The following is a 16,045-nucleotide window of genomic DNA, read 5'->3' as shown; positions in this document are numbered from 1 at the left end:
ATTTCAATAGTTTAATCATATACAGGTAAAACAGTTCATAGACAGTTCAAATAAAAGTTCATATTTCAATGGCTTAGTTAAGTAGTGATTCAGTTCATATTTCTATGATTTAATCAGATTATCCTTTATCTGCGTCAGTGCTATGCAATGGTGTTCTCATGTGCAATCAGTATAGAATGAAGATCATTTGAGAGAGCCGTGTGAAGATTGATCATACAAAAGACAGTACAGTGAATAGCAGGCATTTATCATCACTTGATGGTCCTGCTATTGCTAAGTGAGATGCGTTTCTCATAGCTGATGTTTTTCTGCGTAGGAAATGCATGTGGGCATTCTCTCACTGTATATGTTTACCTAAGACCTGGAAAGCTGAACAGCGAGTTCATTCAGTGTGACCTGATTTCAGCGCTGCAAGATGTTGAGAAATGTAAACAGCCAGCATGCATGAGAGACCCAACTGTAAAAGACAGGGAAAGTCTACTGGGAGCTGTTGTCTTAGCACTGCTGTCTTGCACATGCTACCAACAGTCTGTCAGAAACAGAAGCAGAAAGATCTTACTCTTCATGTACACTTTTATTATGAGACTTTATTTTCTCCTCAACATCCTCCAGTTTCATTAAAGGTTTATGGAAGCTTGTTTCTGTCATGGAATAAAAAAATAAATAAAAGAGGTAATTGCGACTTTTTATTTTTTTATTGAAAAAATGTAACTTTTTTAACTTGCATTTGAGAGTTAAGTCAGAATTATGAGATATAAACTTGCATTTGCGAGTTATAAAGTCAGAATTATGAGATATAAACTCGTAATTGCGTGTTATAGTCAGAATTATGAGATATAAACTCGTAATTGCGTGTTATAAAGTCAGAATTATGAGATATAAACTCGTAATTGCGTGTTATAAAGTCAGAATTATGAGATATAAACTTGCATTTGCGAGTTATAAAGTCAGAATTATGAGATATAAACTCGTAATTGCGTGTTACAAAGTCAGAATTATGAGATATAAACTTGTAATTGCGTGTTATAAAGTCAGAATTATGAGATATAAACTCGCAATTGCATGTTATAAAGTCAGAATTATGAGATATAAACTTGCATTTGTGAGTTATAAAGTCAGAATTATGAGATAAAAACTCGTAATTGTGTGTTATAAAGTCAGAATTGCGAGATATAAGCTTGCGATTTTAAGTCAAGTCAGAATTACGAGATATAAACTTATATTGGCGTGTTATAAAGTCAGAATTTGCGAGATATAAGCTTGCGATTTTAAGTTAAGTCAGAATTACGAGATATAAACATATTTGCGAGTTATAAAGTCAGAATTATGAGATGTAAACTCGCAACTGCGTGTTATAAAGTCATAATTGCGAGATATATGCTTGCAATTGCAAGTTATGTCAGAATGATGAGATAAAAACTCGTAATTGCTTGTTATAAAGTCAGAATTGCGAGATATAAGCTTGCGATTTTAAGTTAATCAGAATTACGAGATATAAACTTATATGTAATAAAGTCAGAATTATGAGATATAAACGCATTTGCGAGTTATAAAGTCAGAATTATGAGATAAAAACTCGTAATTTTGTGTTATAAAGTCAGAATTGCGAGATAAGCTTGCGATTTTAAGTTAAGTCAGAATTACGAGATATAAACTTATATGTACGTGTTATAAAGTCAGAATTGCGAGACTTATATAAGCTTGCGATTTTAAGTTAAGTCAGAATTACGAGATATAAACATATTTGCGAGTTATAAAGTCAGAATTATGAGATGTAAACTCACAACTGCGTGTTATAAAGTCAGAATTGCAGGATATACGTTTGCAATTGCAAGTTATGTCAGAATTACGAGTTATAATCAGAATTACAATATAAACTCACAATTGAGAGTTATAAAGTCGGAATTACGAGATATAAACTTGCAATTCCGTGTTATAGTCCGAATTCCGATATAAACTCATAATTGAGTTATAAAGTCAGTATTGTGAGATTTAAACTTGCATTTGCGAGTTATAAAGTCAGTATTGTGAAATATAAACTCACAATTGTGAATAGTCAGAACTGCAAGATATAAAATCAGTCAGAACTTTTTTCTTAGAATTGCGAGTTGATATCTTACAATTTGGACTTTATAATTAGTAATTACCAGTTTATGTCTCTCAATTCTGAGGGGAAAAAAAAGTCAGAATTGTGAGATATAAAGAGTTAATATCCCGCAATTCTGACTTTATAACTCTCAATTATGAATTTATATCTTACAAAAAAAAAAAAATCAGAATTGTAAGATAAAAAAGTTGCAATTATTTGTATTTATTTATTGTTTTTTACTCCCTAGTGGAACCAAGCTTCCATAAAGGTACGTAGAAACCAAAGGGCATAAACATTGAATCTGATATAATTTTAGTGACCTGATTAGGACACATAAAAATCTTGCAAAGAATTACAGCAATCATTCACATTCAAAGGCAATATTCAATATTTACAACACATGGCCCCTGAATCTTAGAATTTAAATAATACAAGGTACTACAGGCTGCGCCACTGCCAGCAAATAATCTTATATAAGAATAAAATTATACAAGGTGCAAATCCAGTAACACGGTGTTACTTTCTGAATAATACATCATCTGTACATCACAGTTATTTTCGGTGACAAACCCAGTCGAATTATAAATACACAGTTGAACAATTCCTCAAAAAATGCAAGGAGGAAACGCAACAGAAGAGGAAAAACACACTTCTGTGCTTAATTCTCACTTGGTTACAGCATTTTCGCCTGCCTGTGCTGGACCAACATCCTTTTCAATGTACAATAAAGCGGTTAAAAACTGCATCTCCGAACGCGGCCCTTATTTACAGTTGCGATTCTCTTCACAGCTCAATTCCCGTAGGCATTACACCATATCTACATTGCAAGAGACTGACATGGTACGACACAATGTAACTGTCAACAGCCATCCACTTTTGCTGCAAAACACCGTGCCGCTCGCTTGCAGTGTATACTGTGTAACGTACCTTATCAAGTACTTGTTTTCAATCTAAACCAATGTTTATAAATAAAATATTATATAAAAAAATATATAAACAGCAGATTTAAGGAACCAAGTGCGAGTTTCACACACGTGAACCCACAAAATCCATTGCCATTTCATATTAAATATAACGGCTCAACAGTGATTCTTCCTCTGATGATAATAATCTCATGTAATATGACATACATGTGAACAAGATGACTGAGAGAATAAATATAAATATATTAACGATTTGTGTATCAATTTAATATTTACTTGACCTGTAGGATCATTTTCAGTGTCCTCTATAGCTATCCTAAAGCGCTCTTATTATTATTTAAAAGGCAACAGATTATGAGTGTTTTTTTTTTTTTATGTTTTTTTCAAGCTTTTGTGGATATTTTCCTATGTATATATACACATATATAGTGTACAAGTTGTGGGTTTGCTGAGTTTTACTGATCTTTGATTTTATGTTACAACTGCTGAACATGACAAAAACACTGCAAGCAAAACATATGTTGTCTTCAAGAAGAAATATTGATGCACTAGTCCCATAAATGAACAGATCTTCCTGTTTGGTAGTTGAATGGTGGAGGGCTGAGACCTCTCAGACTTGCCTTGACTCCAGAGGTCCTCTGTTGCCCAGTCATGCCAGTAGTCTTATGTTAGTGATAAATTGTCCCCCAGACCTCTTGAATCTTCTTACACCATTTGTCTGCGTTCCCACTGGGATCCATTAGATAGTATGTCCTGTTTGGCTGCATATGAGGAAAACAACAACAAGATTTAGCAGCATTTCTCAAAGTCCCGAGAAGTACCATGATATTACCATGTGTACTACGGCTTATTAATGATATTTAGTAATCATTCAGTATGATGTGTTTATCAAAGTACCATGATCCTACAACTAAAGCTGCCAGAGAAGCACTGCCTATTAGGCAAATGCTTATAAAAAAACTATAAACAGCTATACAAATATCTCTATATTTAACTACGTATATATAATAATAACTATAATTTGTACCGTGTGGACAAAAAACGTCTTGAAATTCTTGGCCTCGGGGCGCAATTCTGGAGACCATGGAATTTCCCCCTTCAGTACTTTATTCACAGGATCCACGTAATATAGATGTGGTCCTTCAGTCAGTAAAAGCTGACGGCGTCGAGCAAACAGTCCCTGTGAAAATTACAAACAAGAACGGGTCAAAAACTTCAGCACTGCCACTCTGAGCTTGACTGCTGATGTCTGAGGTAAAACACGCCCCCCTCATTAGCATACGGACAAAGAAATGTAGAAATAAAGAAATGTAGAAATAAATAAATGTAGAAATAAATAAATGTGGAAATAAATAAATGTAGAAATAAATAAATGTGAAAATAAATAAATGTAGACATAAAAACATATATACATAAATAAATGTGGAAATAAATAAAAGTGGAAATAAATAAATGTATAAATAAATGTATAAATAAAAAAAGTGTGAAAAAATACAATTATACATAAATAAGGAAATAAAAGTATAAATACTCATTTATTTGTACTTTTTTACATTTCTTTGTATATTTATTTATGTATTTATTTATGTGTTTTTGCTTTTTTACATTTCTTCGTATATTTATTTATTTATTATTTATAATTAAGTCAGCTTTGGCATTCCATAATAAGAAAGGGTCAAAAACTTTAAATTTATTTATTTTATTTTTTTTCTCCCTTGTTCCTTCTTGTTGAGGCATGTGAAATATTTTTTGTTATATGAGATATGGCACTGTACATGCTACCTGCTGTTGACAATAAAGCATTAAAAAAAAAAGGGTCAAAAACACTTACCAAAGGAAGCCAAAAGAGGGCGCTATTTGTTTTCTCACTCAACACTTAAAAAAATGTAAAAACATGCGCCTGTTTCATACCATATAAGATAAGAAACAGGAAGGAAAATGTTACCTTTCTTTTGTCAACTGGTCCCATTTTATATATCAAGTTATTTTCAACAAACTGGTGCCTTTAAGACAGAAAAAAACACAAATGTTAATGAATAACAAGCTGGCAGTGCTGCCCGTGTTGTTGACTGATTGAAACCAGAACTATAATGATCAAGAGTTCCTTTTACAACATGCAGTAAAACTCAACAGGAAATGCATGAGATAAAAACTAATCATTATTAGTGCATACACCCACACAATCCCTAACTATGTATAATAACGAAATGAATGTGTGTTTAATTGTGCTGTCATTACAGGATGCTAATTTAATATTTAACCAGAATGAAGGTTTAAGAGCAGGAAAACTAATTTCTGAATGAAGGTTGTGACATACCACGGGTTGCCTCTTGTTTGCTTCTGCAGCAGAAGTCGTTTCTCCTCACTGGAGAACTGCAGGTCCAGCTCAAAGGAGTTGCTGTCCAGGTCATGGATGTACTGCTCAATGTTGCTGCAGGATCTCAATGGGACGATCTGAGATGAGCTGGATGGAACCATCTGCAGGCTGCTGAACTGACTGAGGAGGTCTTCATACTGTGGGATTCAAAGCAAACCTTCAGTACACAGTGACAAGACCCAGTGAGCCTGCAATTGAGAGCTCACAATTTGTACCATTAACTGACCATACACACTTAAATATTTAACTTTATTTAACCAGAAGTTGTGGCCAACTTTACTAAAATACTGTGACGTAATTCTGAATATGACTGAATGTGGGAAAAATAAGAGTGAAGCTTGATTTTGGCGCACTTCCTCGCCATCTCTAGCTTACAGCCGTCTGACGGTTGGAGGGGAGCGTATAAGGACTCTCTGCCCAATCTGTCAAACTGACATCATCAGAGAAAGAACGCCATTCTAAAGGGGAAGCAAACTTTCAGATTTTAACGAAAGATTACGACAAAAACTTTTTTTTCTGTGCACAGATTAATTGTTCACCACAATACTGGTAATGTGCGCACATTAGTAAAATAGGGTCACGCAAGTAAATAAGGTCAGTTTTGATTTAAAGCAGACTTTAAAGAAAGCATGAAATTCTATCCGTAACGTAGGACATTTAATAAGAGGTCAATTCTGATTCAAAACAACAAAACAAAAGGTCCAAACAAAAACTACACAACAATAAAACAAAACGAAAAGCCCAAACAGAAAACAACAAAACAAAGATCAAACAAAAAACACAACAAAACAAAATCTCCAAACCAAAATCAACACAACAATAAAACAAAAAGGTAAAAAAAAAAAAAACATAACAATAAATCAAAAAAAAAAAAAAAAAAAAAAGTAAAAAAAAAAACAACAACAATAACAAAGGGAAAAAATAACACAAAAAAAGCACAAAAGACTATATAGTAATTTAAAAGACTAAAAGTAATTTTGCACAGTATAGTGGATAATATGTAAGATAAGTAACTAACATTGCCATAGTAGTCTTCATCATCTTCAGCCATGGCTGGCAGGTAAGGGGTCAGCTTGGGTGGGGTCTGAACCGGCAAATTCTCCCATGAGATTGTCTCAAAGAACATGTGGCCTTTTAGTGGATTGAACCCACCCATTTCCTCACATCCTAGCCGCTTTCTAGGGTCCAAAGACTGAAACCAGGAGATAAACAATGAATTTCTTTCAGCATAGTCATGCAACTCAAAGTGAAGGTATGTAATGAAAACAAACTATTATTACCAAAAGTCGCTGCACCAGATCTTTAGCTTTGGGGAAGAACTTCTCAGGAAATTCATATTCCAGCTTTGTTATCTTTTGGAAAATCAAGTACTCGTTCCTATTAAAAAGACAAAAGTAAATGACTAACTCAACCAAATCAATATCAACTGAACGGTTTGTAGTCTCACAACTGAAGAGCTCTTAGTAATCAGTTGAGAGAAGGAAAGGGTTAATTTACAGTCACATGGTTCAGTGTTTTGTTTTCAACGGCTGTCCGAGCCAATTTATTGGTTGTAATGTAACTAAAACTGCAAGCGGGTCATGTGACCCAGTGGTTGGGGTTTCCTCAGAAGCCCTCTGTACTGTCTACACAAACAAGTCATAAACACCAAAGCCAACATTTCCTGTTATTTCACACCATGTTTTTAAAAACTGCAATTACAACAGTGATCAACCACCAGCACTTCAGCGGTAGTGCAAAGCACCATCACCACATTATTAAAAACGTTTAATTGAACTAAATCTGAATTGATCAGTAACTCACCCAGCTCTAAACGGAGGTAATCCGGCCACCAGCTGATAGATTATGCAACCCAGTGCCCAGAGGTCCGAACTAAAAGAGAAATATCACAGAAAGTTAAAAACTAATTTGATGCAATTGACTAACATCTTAATCTGGTAATATTGCGCTATTTCACGTTAAATGCCGAAACCTTTTGCAGGCTGATTTTTCCGTCAGCAGCTCCGGAGAAACGTACTGTGCAGTGCCAACAAAAGAATTGGCTCTTGCTGTAAAGACAAATCTTTCAGGTTCAGATTCAGGTGGGACAAACAGCATCACATACTGTCCGTAACCCTGCTGACAACTCATATGTGTGCGTGAAGAAAAATGATAGACTGTCCCATATTTATGCTACTTGAGTACTGTTGTGTGTCTCTATAGATAACAAACACTTCATGCCTGACCTACAAGGGGGTTGAAGGAAGTTAACGACAGTCGTTATGAAAAAAACAACAACAGCCAGAGCAAAGCAATTCAATGAAATATTCACGAACTATACGTTACTTTGAGAGCTGTCCAAAGACAACTGTTTCGCTGTCCCGAAATCCGTAATATGAATGTGCATGTCTTCGCTCAGTAAGATGTTCTCTGGCTTAAGGTCCCTAAATAAAACCAAATAATTACAAATTCAAAAATGCATTACGGATGATTTCAATCAAAGTCATATTGTTAGTCAAATTACCTGTGAATAATTCCCAGTGCGTGCAAATACTCGAGAGCACAAACTATCTCAGCAGTGTAGAATCTTGTGCAAGTCTCATCAAATGAGCCTATTTTACGAATGTATCTAAGTAGTTCTCCATTCTTTGCATAACTGAGGGCGAAATCTGACGGATTAGAAGTTAAGAACATTTTAACAAAGTAATAATGAGTCTAACAAACACAGACCTGATTTCACAGCTTCACAGCTCAACGCCACAGTTTTACTCCCGAAAAGGATACAAAGTTTATGTGAGTCTTGAAACGTGAAGTAGAGCTTTACGAAAAAGGGATGATCTATGCTTGACAATATATCCTTCTCTCTAAACACATAGTGTGCTTTATTTTCTTTCCTGATGTGATTCTTCTCAAGAATCTTCACTGAAAAACAAATTTCAAATTGCATCAGTGTAGTTCATTTAATATATTACTACTATAATACATTTATATATCTCAAATAAAATAAATTGCCCATTACTTGCATATTCCTTTCCTGTGGCAAGTTCTTTTGCAAGCACAACCTGCAATTGAAATGTGTTCAACTATTACATCAAATCAATGGAGCCATCGTAAAAACTTTATTGTTATTCAACTACAAAAAATATCGGTCACTATACTGGCTGTTTGGACCTCAAATGTATTTGTTAAATTGCTAATGATTAAATCTTTCATTTCAGAAGCACAAAAATTGTACCCACCGTTGAGAAGGAACCCTCTCCTAAAATTTTGCCAAAGCTGAAGTCCTCCTTCTTGCGTGATTGTGGAGGCTTGAGGGTCGATGTCTTTGGCTGGGCGCTTGCCTCACCCCCGCGGACCTCCATACTTAGACAGTGAGGAAGGCTGGAGTTGAGCTGAGTCCTTACCATTGATGAAGAAGCACAGGAACGCAACACCACGCTAGGCTGGATGGGAGCAGCATCGTACTGAACGAGCAAAACACACACACAGAGCAAACATGACACTGACTCAGACATGCGGGTGCATGTGCAATGAGGAACAAAACCACCTTGGAGGCAGTAAACCAGCAGCTGATAAAGTACAGTAGAGCTTCCGCAGAGGGGAGGGCTGTGTTTGTTTTCACCCAGGATTACGAGTACTCAAATTCATTCACTCAGACCTGCCTTTGTTTACGCTGCAGAGAATGCAAAATATTTACCCTGCTGAAGTTACGAAAACACCGTTTTTGGTTAAGTCTAACCACACTTTTGATGCTAAGTAACCACGTGTATAATAGGCTACCTGAATTAAAAGTTTAAGGTGATTGATCGTTTAAAGGTGCAGTCAGTCACTTATTAAAAAGTTAAATAAAGATATATGGAGATGAATAGTACTTTGGAAAAATATCATGCTCACTCAAATGAGATGAAGACTCCAGTCATATTAGTAGCCTAATAAAACCAGCTTTATTTTACATGCAGTGGGGCGCCTCATGGGGGCAGACATGTTGAGATCACATGATACAACTAGTTTTATCCCAGCAACCACCCCTGTCCTGCTATTGGACCCTAACGTTTGTGGACGATATAAATGAATCAAGACTGACTGTGAATTATGCCTTTTTATAGCACTGGTAAACTTTTGCTTTGACATGATGCTACATCCACACCACTAGGAGGCAGTATAAGACCAAGACCACTGCTATATCAGATTCATACATCTAAGGGTACGTTTACATAGCCTGGTCCTACCAGACTCTCGTACATTTCATTTGTGCAGAGAGTCTGGCCAGTCTCCATTGACAAGCGTTAACGTCCTTGAAGGCGGGAACTCTGTTGAAGTTTAAAACTATTGGATCGGCCCAGAGCCACTCTGGATCTACCGTAACCAATCACTAACGTTTGGTCGTGACGTAACCCTACAACTCAAACAAGCGCACAACGTCATCGTTCTCAGCCACTCTGTCTGTTCGCTTAGTGGACCGACAAAAAATTGGCCGGAGAAAACCCAAGAATATACCGCAAATCCAGACGGAGTACTGAAGAAAAATGAAAATTGAGCGGAAGTACGTAGGAGGGCAGAGCCAGGCTAATGTTTACACGACAATGATATGCTTAAAACTGAGAAGTTTGTCGCGTACAGACGACACCATTGTCAAAACAATTCCCATTTACACGGATCCACGAAAACGACTAAAAACTATGTATTCTGCAGCAAGGCCGTTAGATGGCGATGAAACACTATAGACTGAACACGTAATACGCATGTGCATGACATCATCGTCTTCAGAGATTCGCGGTTTTGTTGTTTACACGGAGACCATTTTCAAAAACTTGCACTTTGAAACCCGTTTTCAAAAGTTTGCGTTTTCAGGCACCCAAAACGCCGTTGTCGATTAGGGCTGTGACGGTATGGGATTTTTTCTTACCGCGGTGAAGAAGCAACAAATATCGCGGTTTGGCGGTTAACCGACCACCCCCCCGGCCGCATCACACACTGCAGACGCGATCAAGACCGCATGTAGCTTGTAAATGACAATGGAAATGAATAATCATAGAGCAGTATTCTTTATTAAAAAAAAATAAACAAATTAACATTTATATTAAATTGTAAATATTAATAATTAACTATTAATTAGGTAGTCTTAAGGCCGGCGACACACTGGCTGTGTGGTGTGAGTGTGGCGTTTCTGTTGCGTGCCAGTTGTCTCTTTTTCTATGTCTTTGCACACCAGAAACAGCGCTGCTGCTAGGTGACACATACGCCTCATTGGTGATATATTCGACATATGGGGAGAGAGTTGTGGAGCTACTTAATGTTAAACATAAATATATAGCAGCAAAGACAGCGTCGGCACTCGGCAGTATTGACTGCAAAATAGGCTACAGAATATTTCGTTCTGTATTGACAGGTGCAATATTTGAAAATCGATAATTTTTTTTAAATTACATATCTACATTTATGTCAAAACCTTAACTTTCAAACATCAAAATGTAATTTATTAATATGTATTCATGTCAAAATGGCATACAAACATCTTTTCCTATTATATTTTGCCAGGAAACGCTTCCAACAGGCTTGCGTGTCGCGTGAAAAATAGGCGTTGGTTCTATTTCTGGCATGCACGCGTTTTCAGCGCGGCTCGTGCCGCAACTGAGAAGCGCGTCTCACGCTCTCAAGCTCTAACCTGTTAACATGGAAGCCGAAATAAAAACGGACACGCCACGCAGCCAGTGTGTCGCCGACCTAAGGTAGATGTGCTGCACTAAGTCCTGCAAACGCCACAGGACGGTTCATTTTTCTAAGATGTGGTCTAGTTATTGGTTAGTGGTATTTCCTCACGAGACGGATACTTTTGTGCGCCTTGTCCAAATTCACCGGCTTCCCCTTAATTGTCACCTGCCTCAAAGGCGACACAGTATTTGGCTTAGACACTAGATTCATGGCTATTTTTTGAATCAATCGGCTAGCGCCGTCAACTATTTCCTATACCATATAAGAGAGATCGCTACTTGCAATTAAAATCTAACTCCAACTGTTTACGTTATGCTTGTCTTTTATTCCTGTGTTTGTTTGTATTTAATTGAACAGTATCTGTAAACATCACAAAACCTAGCAGTTAATTAATAATAATCAGACACAAAAAAAAAAAAAATCCCCCATAGGCTATGTTTAACGGACTGTCCCTCGACTCCCTCCCTTGCACAGGAAGCGTTTTTTTTTCTCCAGAAACCCTTAAACATGGGACTCGCAGAATACAGTAAATTATAAGCAAAATATTAATGTGTTTATAGTTCATATCACACACCATATGCACTCCTGTAACTTTCAGCAAAAAAAAAAAAAAAAAAAACGTGCGGTGATGACCTCACACCGCGGTAGGCATCTCATCAACGCGATATTGCGGTGATGCGGTTATCGTCACACCCCTATTGTCGATCTTTGTCAAACGGCCAAAACGCATAAAGAGTTTTACGTTTTTAGCTGAAGACGGTGTCGTGTAAAACAGCCCCTGAGTTTAACGGATTAGCGGAAAAGAAAAAAAAACGTTAGATTAGGTTCTATGCATCATTTCTTAATTTGATTTTAAACTTTTAAATTAAACTAAACAAATGCACAGACGAATCATTCTCTATAACTAATACAATAATCTATAATAACATATAACAATATAACAAATAATCTATAACATACATTTGAATGTGAATAAAATACATGTGAATTTCAAAGACAAAGTTGACTAAATAAACGTTTAACAACTATACACAGTTAAAATGTACCAACGTTTTCTTCTGTGAAAATGAACAAAACAATACCGGGGACTAAACTTGCACTTATAGGTTTGACAAATCCAAGGCTCTTTCGAATAAGAACGTTGCTCTAATATAACCCGCTACTGATTAGCAATAGCAACTTATGGCAAATTGTGGTTCGCACCTGTGAATGATGTAACCTAAAAACAAGAAAACAAATGCACAGACTTCACCAAAAGCAACCTGAGACACAAGACTAAACCATCCAATTAAGAGCATGCTCATAAGTTATTTTTTATGCGATATTGCAGTATTTATCATAAATTTATTTATCCGTGCACATCATTATTTTAACTTCATGTAATCTTTAATCAGAATAACTTCCCCTCCCTCTTGCAGCAACATCTCTTCTCTGATGATGTGTTTACTAGAGAGGGCGGGGCAACCTGTCACTCACATGAGATCGACCAATAGCAAACCACAACCTTCCAATCAATTCCCCGTGGACAAAATAAGTAGTTTTACTCGATCACATCGCAACTTGTGTTTCATGCCTACTTTAGAGAAATATAAATATACTGAGGTAGTTTTAGCCTCAAGTCTGAGATAACACCCAAAGCCATGCAAATAAAGCAAGATCTGCTTCCCCACAGCAGGTTGATCACTCCTCATTTGTTTACTATGAGAACTGTGGAGAGAGAGAGAAAAAAAACAAATTCTAAATGGTTCTGTTATTAGTGTAAAACCTGGTACTTTCCAGACACCTGCTACATAGGGCACTTCTCCAATACCTCTTTGCCAAACACACTCAACCACAGAAACTAAAACTGGACTGTCCCTCCTGCCTGTAACTGACTAAATAAAAGGGAATGGATGCTACAGGAGCTTGACGTGAAGAGAAAAAAAAAATAGAAATCAGGTCATATGCACACAGCATATTGACATTTTGAAAGAAAGAATTTAAACTGTCTGCAAACAGCACTGAGAGGCACAAACAATGCAAAGAAATCTAGATCTTTATTATTAGTACTTTTATTTCATTTATTTTGTACATTTTTTAAATCTTTTAAATATATTATCAATTCAATGGTATAAAAAATGCATTATGCAGGAACAAAAGTTATGACAACAAATGTTTTTTACATTGTTTTAACTCATCAAAATAAGTTAGGCAATTTTCAACATTTTTTTTAAGTTATACAAGATTCAACTCATTTTTAAACTCAGTTTAACGTAATTTAAGTAGAAATGAATTAAATATCCAAGTTTGTACTTTAAAAAAAAAAAAATTTAACAGGGATGCTTTTTGGTTGATTTTTTGTTCACTATCCAGTCCAAATCATGTCTTTTAAGATAAGTAAAACTAAACTAATTAAAATGTTGGGTTTGTAAAGAAATTGATTGATTGTGTATGTTTGTATAAGGATCAGCCATCTGAACAGTTTAAGTAATTCAAGCAGACACAGGTAACATCACTTTCTTTATGACACACATTAATAAAATAAATGGGAGTGGCATAAACACAATGGCTAAAACAACAATGAAGATTACGAGCTGCGCAATACGACCTCTGGATCAATGGCATCCGAATGGAGTGACGCATCGTAATCTGATAGCAACGGCCAGTTTTCCTGGAAGTCGTATTTAAAACTAGATTAGGAAGTGAAGTTTGGATAGAGTCACCAAATACAATACACTTACATCTCTGACAGCCAGCACTGGATGATTTAAAAAGCAAATAGTGGCACTGTACGCATGAGAGGACAGTATAGTAAAGGTTGACAGGATGCCAAAGTAAGCGTGAATACAAACGAGTTGCAAGCTGGGTCATAAAGTGCCATCACAAGAAAAATACATTCATAAACGTCTAGACAAAGTGCTTTTATTTTTATTTTTTATTCCTTTTAATCATACTCCTATTCAAACAGCGAAAGACAGATGACTGTACACAATGTCAACACAACACTGTTCTCTGTAGATGCCTGATCTGTGTCGAGCTGCAAATGTCAGATCATATCTTTTAGACTGTAAACAAACACATTTAGCACATTGACTTCAAGTAACTCTTTCATTCAGTTGATTTGTAGGTAAGAGACGAGGCATGAATTTCCTGCATGTGCTGTGGCTCATTATCAAATCTGTAGCAACATAAACAACATCCTGATGCAGATGTCATAACACAATTTCCCCAGTACTGCTGGATTTGTGCAATTAAATTTAGTAATTATTAGGAGGCTATTGAATCTTTTGAAAACCTCATAATCTTTTCAACCTTGTATAACCTTCAGAAAACCCCAGATGACGTAAATATTAATATATAAAGATATTTACAGGGTCTATTCTTTTGGTGAATAGTTTAATTTTTATAATTTTGGAGTTAATGTGTAATACATTTAGTATATTTAGATTTACATTTTATATTTTTAGTAGATTTCCATTTGCATATTTTCCAATGATCATTAATTCTTAGAATTTATATATTTCAAATATTATTATTTTTACTGTCAAATAATATCTCTAATACATGAAAGCCCATTTCTGTCACATAAAAAAAAAACACGCTTTGGTAATTCATAATTACCAAATTACTAAGCCATAATCATGAGAAAGTATAAAGTTGAAATTATGAGATAAAAAGTATCTCATAATGGCTTTGTAGCTCATAAGTTTGACGTTTTATCTTAATATATTAGTATATCTTAAAATAGTTCCTATAATTATGACTGTGAATTTTTAATCTCATAATGAATTAGTATCTCGTAATTTCTACTTTTTTTATGATTTACCAAAGTATGTATTTTTTTGGTCAGAAATGGCCTTCCATAAGAAGACAGAAATGTTGATATTTGGATTATTAATTGATTTTATTCATTCCCACGACTCTTCTATGTTTTCCATGACCATGAGCCTAAAGGGGAAAACCTTTATAAAAATTATTTTGTGCGACAAATGTTCTGAAAATGAAGCCATAAAATGGTAACTTATTGGACGGAGTGATAGCCAAGGAAAAACAAAGCAAAAGAGGCACCCAAACATAGGTGAATATCTCTGAACGTGTTAAACAGAATAATCGAAAACCAGTTCATCCTTCTGCTTTAGACTCTGTATATGGGCTAATCTGTGGACATAATCATGTCGAGTTAATTTTAAGCATTGTTTGTTTTAAAGCAGCAGTGATAGTCAAATGTGCGTCTTTAGAGTTAGATTAGCTCGTGCAACTCTCGTAAAATTCCACGGTGTTGTTTATCAAGTGAACACGTCTCGCGTGAGAGCAGTTTCGTGAGGAGACTGTACGGACACCTTAAACAAATTAAACAAATCCATCATTAACCGACTCTGCGCTGCTGCGTCACTTCCTCTGGCATGTTCACGAGCACGGCTGTTTGTTTTTAGCCCGTCAGCTGACAAACTACATGTCAAAACAACCGTGCTAATTAAAATAAAATTATATATAATTAATGATGTCATTACATGCAATAACAATGAACTACGTTAAAGGACGGAAAGAGGTTTTTTTTTTTTTTTTTTACATTTTTTTTACATTTTTTTTTTTTTTTTTAGGAAATGCTGAAAACAAACAAGTGCGTGCTCTTCGTCTTTCAAAACACCCAAACAAATGACTTAAATGGTTTGAATTACATTTAGAGAATGCAACTTACTAAAGTGAAATCCCTCCCCAAACACTAAGCTGCTTAGCTAGAAGAAGATAGCAACTGGCTAATTTGAACACTGTAAATAAAGATGCAGGTCCATGACACCCTATCATTCAGTGTCACTCGGTGTCTAATGTTGTATTTGTCATCATATACTCACTGTTTGGCTCTTGGTCTTGGCCATGGACGTTCACAGGCAGATGTCTCAGTAATGTTGTCATTACAGAGCTGTTAGTGGATGGCCGCTGCTGCCTCTCTCTCCTGCCAGCTCTGACGTCACACAACAACAACGT

The 16,045-nt window shown here is 35.8% G+C and overlaps 1 protein-coding gene across 2 annotated transcripts; it reads right to left on the bottom strand.

Moving 5' to 3' along the window:
* Positions 1-3,396: 3,396 nt before the first annotated feature.
* pdpk1a (3-phosphoinositide dependent protein kinase 1a) lies at positions 3,397-16,032 on the bottom strand. Of its 2 annotated transcripts, XM_081383153.1 has the most exons (14): positions 15,913-16,032; positions 8,608-8,832; positions 8,388-8,430; positions 8,153-8,290; positions 7,893-8,037; positions 7,715-7,812; positions 7,362-7,437; positions 7,193-7,261; positions 6,670-6,766; positions 6,408-6,581; positions 5,330-5,526; positions 4,958-5,015; positions 4,040-4,192; positions 3,397-3,773 (listed from the first exon to the last, which is right to left on the bottom strand). In XM_081383153.1, the coding sequence occupies exons 1-14, from the start codon at positions 15,934-15,936 to the stop codon at positions 3,681-3,683; spliced, it is 1,590 nt and encodes a 529-aa protein (XP_081239279.1). In that variant the 5' UTR covers positions 15,937-16,032; the 3' UTR covers positions 3,397-3,680. The 2 variants fall into 2 exon arrangements, with proteins under 2 accessions (XP_081239279.1, XP_081239278.1); XM_081383152.1 differs by lacking the exon at positions 15,913-16,032 and having other exon boundaries at positions 8,608-8,951.
* Between the last annotated feature and the right edge of the window lie 13 nt (positions 16,033-16,045).

The sequence above is a fragment of the Scardinius erythrophthalmus genome (assembly GCF_964197995.2).
Source record: "Scardinius erythrophthalmus genome assembly, chromosome: 1".
NCBI lineage: Eukaryota > Metazoa > Chordata > Actinopteri > Cypriniformes > Leuciscidae > Scardinius > Scardinius erythrophthalmus.
This window is presented reverse-complemented; position numbering and strand designations above follow the sequence as displayed.

Excerpts from the sequence above, each read along its gene's own strand:
- pdpk1a (XM_081383152.1), bottom strand. The coding sequence starts at position 8,883 with ATGTCTGAGTCAGTGTCATGTTTGCTCTGTGTGTGTGTTTTGCTCGTT. Across the intron at positions 7,438-7,714 it reads GTCTTTGGACAGCTCTCAAA|CAAGAGCCAATTCTTTTGTT; the intron begins GTAACGTATAGT and ends TTGTCTTTACAG. Across the intron at positions 4,193-4,957 it reads GACCAGTTGACAAAAGAAAG|GGACTGTTTGCTCGACGCCG; the intron begins GTAACATTTTCC and ends TAATTTTCACAG.